Here is a 7105-nt window from a genome sequence, read left to right as displayed (position 1 = left end):
GCTCCAGGCTCTGAGCCATCAGCCCAGAGCCTGACGTGGGGCTCGAAACTCCCGGACCGCGAGATCGTGAACTGGCTGAAGTCGGACGCTTAACCGACTGCGCCACCCAGGCGCCCCAAGTGGTTAATTTTTAAAAGAGGGGTTTAATTTGGCAAGTAGGGAATCCCAGCAAAAGAAAACGAGAGGTTCTTGCAAACTATTTCACTCAGGACATACAAAGCCTGATGAACTACTCTTACTGGAGCTACTCTTAATCCTTGAAACAGCAACTCTATCTCCATAGTAGTCACAGTATTTATTTTCTAGTTTTCCAATATACTTAGGTAAAATTACATAATGTAACAATGAAGAATTGTTAGTATTTAATTCTCAAGATTCTATGGGGACCATTATCTTTTATTAATCGCACTCTTCTTAAGACAAAATTATAATAAAATCACTTGACAGAAAAACTGGCTGATAAATGTTTTCCTTTGATTCAGGAGGCTGATAGAAATTAAAGTTTTCTTTCTAAACTTAAACCTCAGAATTCTGGGTGACTTTTAAAAAAATGGATGAACGAATTTCTAAATATAAAATGGAGATAATTCAATCTTAAAACTCAATACTGAAAACATTTATTAATAGAAGAAAGTCCAATGAATTCTACAGAATGAAAATGCTCAGTCTTTTCCAATAGATACTTAAAGCTAGTGATCCCACTTTTCATTAATATTTGCTAAAATCTATGTAACAGCTTCTAGATTTAGTTATTTGTTCAGGACTGGAATGAAGCCAAAGACACAAAAAAACAGGGATTAAACTAACCTGTGAGCAGCTGTTTTAAAAAAAAAAGACTACGCACACATAAAATAGGATTACACACTTTAATCTGATTGACATGGAGGAAGTAGGGAGGATGTGAAAGAAATTTAGTTTTAGCTCTGCTTTATGCATAACCAGATGCTTCTTTCCCAAAAAGTATACTGAGGTTTTAAAAACCACATTTGATCAGAATACTTCAGGAAAACATACTAGTGTAATCCAGGAAATACACTATTTGCAGAATAGGAAAATTGTCATGGGCAATAAAAGATTAAAACAAAAGAAAGCACCTGGGTTTTGAGCAGTTCTAAGGTGAGTATATCTGCAGGAATAGTGTAAATGCTCTTGACTGGCTGCTATGGAAACATGCTAATGAGGATTGGTCCATATCTTAACATTTTTTAAAATATGCTTCTTTGGAAGAATGGCAATATGGGCTGGGAATAAAGATGTCCTTTCAGACACCCAGCTTATTGGCCTGGGTGAGAACGACTTTGAGAACTGGCATGAAAGCTGAGGTCTCACTGAAGTTGCTGGTGCTAACTATGTGGGTGTGGATGGTCAATCCTTCTGAGTAGTTTCGAGTTTCAATGCTCCTCGCAATGTTGTGTAAACCATTGATGATCGTGGGTGAAAGCTGAAATAAAGGTAGAATCAAGAGAAAAAATTAAATTAAGGAAGAATTTCCCATAAACACTGATATTTAAAAGGAACTTAAAATAAATATTATAAAAAAGCAAATAAACCATTTAGCATTTCTAGAAATAGTTTCTTGGACCAAGCAACTCTTTAAGTTATAAAGTAGAACCATGACAAAATGATTTATGTAAGGAAACTATTATGAATTATGAACATGTATAAGCCAGGTTTTTGTTTTGTTTTTTTTTTTATAGAAATGAAGCCAGATTTCCACCCCGAGCTGAAATGCTAACATCTTCCTCCACTTAAGAGCTTTACTTCTTCAATTATTTTAGATATAGCCTCATACCTTTTAAAAATTTTCCCATGTATATGAAGGAGTTTAAAAATTCTTAATCACTGTATCTCAGAGTAAGGACCCTATTTATTCTCAAACCTTGTCTATAATAGAGATCTTGAACTTGTGGCCTACCTGCATGTGTAGGACAATAGTTCTTACCAGGTACTCAATTTATCAATTTTCAACGGTTTTTTGTAATCCTACCATCTCTTAAAACCATAAAATCTATAGTTTCTGTCCCCCATTATTTGCCCTACATGCCCATACTTTTGAGGGAAGAATTTATTTTGGATCAGTCCATGGACCACACCACTTCTACTGTTACATCAACTTCCTTTGGTTTGGTTCTTGTGAAATAAGTGATGGGACTGATGTGAGGGTAGGGAAGAGAATGCTGAAATGGAAACAATACAGGACATATATAATGAACGGAAGACCAGTTACCCCAGGGCCACTACAAGTCAGTCTGTATTTCTACTCTTTGTTACAAGAGGAGTTAAAACTATACCCCTGCCTGACAAACACATACTCTCTCTCTCCCCACTACCCTCCCATCCCCAATAAATGACATTTAAGACTCTAGCTAGAGAAAGCCCATTCTATAACTGTCACCACAATTTTATCCCCAAATACATTACATACGTGTGCTGGTGAAATGCTCATTTACTAGCTACTAAGAAAAAATGATTATCATAGATCCTTCTTTTTCCCACAAACTTACTGTCTGTTCCCTAAGTTTATCATATAGAAACTCCAAGCGTTTGCTGGCATCATCTAGCTTCCTCTTGGTTTGCTGCAGGAGAGGAAAAACAGATGATGTTATATTTGAACGTTAACTTTAATCCAAAGACTTTGCCTTAACTCATTTCACTAACCCTGACACTCATCATGCTGAACAGCTTCATTTAAAAAAAAAAATTTTTTTTTAACATTTATTCATTTTTGAGAGACAGAGAGAGACAGAGAGCAAGCAGAGGAGGGTCAGAGAGAGAGGGAGACACAGAATCCCAAGCAGGCTCCAGGCTCTGAGCTGTCAGCACAGAGCCCGATGCGGGGCTCAAACTCACAAACTGTGAGATCATGACTTGAGCCAAAGTCACACACTTAACCCACTGAGCCACTCAGGCGCCCAGCTTTATTTTACAAAGAAACAGAGGCAACTATGAACCAGAAACCTGAAAGACCATTACTGAAAGACAGAGTTCAGTAACCTATTAACGGGAGGGTCGGGGGAGAAAGGTAAAAGGATAAGGGGCTTCTTTCTGGAGTGCAAGATGGAGTAGTGGTGGATTTCACGTGGACTGCAAGCTCATCTGACAAGGTGTGTGCACGTATAACTGCACTATTCACAAAAGCAGGAAGGGCCATCTGGAGGAGCAATGCATCATTGTACACCAGAAAAGAAGATCTAAGGACAGTTATTGTAAATTATGGGTGCTAGCAGGCTTACACAGAGGTGAACTGGAATCTTATTTTGACCTTTCTACTTTAATATTACTTGTACACTTAGTCCATTTGATAGTTAATTCTGCTTCTTTCTGAGCTGTTAGAACACCAAGAAAAAAAGAAAATTATCTTCTGGTGGCTTAAGATTACTAACACGGAAGTAGTAAAATGAGTTCTTAAATTAAGGAGTCTTCCTACCTCCCAATCCACGTACTAGAAGTCCAGTGAAAGAAAACTATTCTAAAGCTAAAATTACCGGCTTCAATTACAATGTGATTAACTTAATGACCTACATTATGCAGTAACCTTAGAGGTGACACTGGTCTTCAATATATATATATATATTTATTTATTTATTTTTAATTTTTTTTTTTTAACATTTATTTATTTTTGAGACAGAGAGAGACAGAGCATGAACAGGGGAGGGGCAGAGAGAGAGGGAGACACAGAATCTGAAACAGGCTCCAGGCTCTCAGCGGTCAGCACAGAGCCCCATGCGCAGCTCGAACTCAACGGACCGCGAGATCGTGACCTGAGCCGAAGTCGGACACTTAACCGACTGAGCCACCCAGGCGCCCCTTCAATACTTATTGAGTGCCTATTATTTGCCATGCTTATGTCTCATGGAGCTCGGATTCTATTGGGTGGGGAAAAAGATACTAAATAAATAATATGTTGTACATGAGATGGTGATGAGTGCCAGGAAGGAAAGCTAACAGTGTGAAGGGCTAGAAGCGCTGGAGTGCGGGCGGTAAAGAAAGGTTGGAAAGCTACTGGGACACGGGAGCAGAAGCCTGGAGCAAGTGTGCAGTAAGCAATGCAGCCACATGGGGGCAGCATTCCAGGCAGAGGAGTGCTGACGCGCGCTGGGTATGCTGCAGGACAGTGTCAGCGTGTCACAAGAAGAGTAAGGAAAAGCTCGGAGCTTTTCCCCATCGTGTATGTTAGTTGTGGGTTTTTCATACATGGCCTTTATTATGTTGAGGTACGTTCCCTCTACATCTACTTTGTTGAGGGTTTTTATCATGAATGGATTTTGTACTTTGTCAAATGCTTTTTCTGCATCTACTAAAATGATCAGATGGTTCTTATCCTTTCTCTTGTGGATGTGATGCATCACATCAATTCATCTGTGAATATTCACGGAACTGCATGTCATCCTCAGGCAGGGGCCATGCTGATCTTCTCTGTACTGGTCCAATTTTAGTATCTGTGCTGCCGAAGCGAGCAAAGTTTTATCTATGAATACTGAACCACCTTGCATGCCAGGAATAAATTCCACTTGATTGTGCTGAATGATTTTTTTAATGTATTAAAATCCCAACAGCATTTTTCACAGAACTAAAACAAATAATCCTAAAGTTTATATGGAACCACAAAAGACCCCAAATAGACAAAGCAGTCTTGAAAAACAAAAGCAAAGCTGAAAGTATCACAATTCTGAGCAAAGCTGTAGTATGGTACTGGCACAAAAACAGACACATAGATCAATGGAACAGAAGAGAAAACCCAGAAATAAACCCACAATTGTATGGCCAATCCATCTTCGACAAAGGAGGCAAGAATATGCAACCGGAAAAAGATGGTCTCTTCAACAAATAGTGTTGGGAAAACTGTAGGGCAACATGCAAAAGAATGAAACTGGACCACTTTCTTACACCATACACAAAAATAAACTCAAAATGAATTAATTAAAGACCTAAATGTGAAACCCAAAGCTATAAAAGTCCTAAAGAGCACAGGCAGTAACTTATCTGACATCAGCCATAACATTTCTCTAGATATGTCTCCTGAAGCACAGGAAACAAAAGCAAAAATGAACTATTGGGATTACATCAAAATAAAAAGCTTTTGCACAGTGAAGGAAACGTTCAACAGTTAAAACTAAAATGCAACATACTGAATGGGAAAAGATATTTGCAAATAACCTATCTGATAAAGGGTTAGTATTCAAAATCTATAAAGAATTGATACAAACCCCAAAAACAAATAATCCAATTAAAAAATGGGCAGAAAACATGAACAGACATTTCTCCAAAGAAGGCACACAGATGGCCAACAGAAACATGAAAAGATGCTCACCACCACTCATCACCAGGAAAATGCAAATCAAAACCACAATGACATATCACCTCATACCTATCAGAAAGGCTAAAATAAAAAACACAAGAAACAACATAGTGTTGGTAAGGATGTAGGAAAAAAGGAACCTTCTTGCACTGTTAGTGGGAATGTAAACTGGTGCAGCACCTGTGGAAAACAGTATGAACGGTCCTCAAAAAGTTAAAAATAGAACTACCCTACAATCCAGTAATTGCACTAGTGGGTATTTACCCCCAAAATACAAAAACACTAATTCAAAGGGATACATGCATCCCTATGTTTATTGCAGCATTATTTATAATACCCAAATTATGGAAGCAACCCAAGTGTCCATCAATAGATGAATGGATAAAGAAGGGGTGGTATGTACATGTATATAGACATACACACACATACACAACGGAGTATTACTCAGTAATAAAAAGAATGAAATCTTTGCTATTTCCAATAACATGGATAGAGCTAGAGGGTGTTATGCTAAGTGAAATACGTCAGTCAGAGAAAGACAAATATCATATATTTCACTCAGATGTGAAATTTAAGAAACAAAACAAACTAGGGGTGCCTGGGTGGCTCAGTCGGTTAAGCGTCCAACTTTGGCTCAAGTCATGATCTCACAGCTCGTAAATTCAAACCCCATGTCAGGCTCTGTGCTCACAGCTCAGAACCTAGGGCCTGCTTCAGATTCTGGGTCACTGTCTCTCTCTGCCCCTCCCCTTCTCGCACTCTGTCTCTCTCTCTCTCTCAAAAATAAACACACACAAAAAAGAAAAAAAACAAAAAACAGAACAAACTACCAAAGGGGGGGGGAAAAAGCGAGACAAACCAAGAAACAGACTCTTCACTATAGAGAACAAACTAATGATACCAGAGGGGAGACGGGGTGGGGGGATGGGTGAAATACGTGATGGGGATTAAAGAGTACACTTATCATGAGCATTGAAAAATGTATAGAATTGTTGAATCACTATATGGTACACCTGAAACTAATTAAAAGAAAAAAAAAATAAAGAAGAGGGCAGAGGAAGAGATGAAGCTATTAAGGATAACATTAGAAACTAAGTCATGTGGCAAAATTGCTCTGTTATATGAACATAACTAAAGTGAAAATAGGAATACAACTATACTGTAAAAATGATTCCAGCTATTTGTGAGGAGGGGACCTCTTACAGTCCCTGCTCAAAGCTAGTATCATCTAGCTACCAGTAGGATCCCTGCCCCAATGTGGCGGAGTCACCTGGATGGGATAGCATATTAGGGCCTCTCCCCTAACTAGGTACAGGAATTACAGAAACAGTTTGTCTTTTGTGGTTCTCATCTGGCCCAGGCCTCCTGTGGACCCAGAACGAAGATAAGATGTTGACCTAGAGGAGTTTAAAGTCAACAAAAATTTATTGAGTTGGGCTGGGTACCATGTGCCTTCTCAACCTCTCTATACTGATTCATGCCTGAAGGAGGGCTGGAGTCTTCCTTCATTTTTAGTTTTGAATGACTGTGTTCTATTTAGAGGTATGCACAGGGGACAGCGTATACTAGGCCATCTGCTTCATCTGCTCTCTGTTCCTAGCTCAGTCTTTCCATCACTTCCAGAATGCTAGGCATGAAGATTTATGATAACCTTTCCTTGCTTCTGCTTTCCTGACACTTTTAGTACAGGGAACTGCCTTCCAAAAGACCGGAAGAAAGTTGCACATATTAATACTCAATGTTTGATGAAACAACAAATTCCAGGAGCTGTTTTTCAAGCAGACAAGTGGCCAGTGGCTAAATAAA

The 7105-nt window shown here is 38.8% G+C and overlaps 1 protein-coding gene and 1 non-coding gene across 42 annotated transcripts in view; both read right to left on the bottom strand.

Annotated features, from left to right (window-relative positions):
• Positions 1-852: 852 nt before the first annotated feature.
• SEC31A (SEC31 homolog A, COPII coat complex component) overlaps positions 853-7105 on the bottom strand; it is a 71234-nt gene continuing 64981 nt past the window's right edge. For all 41 annotated transcript variants that reach the window (XM_027059565.2, XM_015068082.3, XM_015068088.3 and 38 more), the window contains 2 exons: positions 2505-2576; positions 853-1441 (listed from right to left, as the gene is read on the bottom strand). In XM_027059565.2, the coding sequence (XP_026915366.1) occupies positions 1262-1441; positions 2505-2576 (252 nt within the window). In that variant the 3' untranslated portion in view covers positions 853-1261. The remainder of the gene's footprint in view (positions 1442-2504; positions 2577-7105) is intronic.
• Positions 4354-4460, bottom strand: LOC113600863 (U6 spliceosomal RNA). Its single transcript, XR_003421958.1, has one exon. It is a non-coding gene; the product is annotated as a U6 spliceosomal RNA (small nuclear RNA).

This window comes from Acinonyx jubatus, chromosome B1, assembly GCF_027475565.1.
Source record: "Acinonyx jubatus isolate Ajub_Pintada_27869175 chromosome B1, VMU_Ajub_asm_v1.0, whole genome shotgun sequence".
NCBI lineage: Eukaryota > Metazoa > Chordata > Mammalia > Carnivora > Felidae > Acinonyx > Acinonyx jubatus.
Note: the sequence above shows the minus strand (reverse complement) of the source record. Positions and strands in the feature narration are given on the sequence as shown.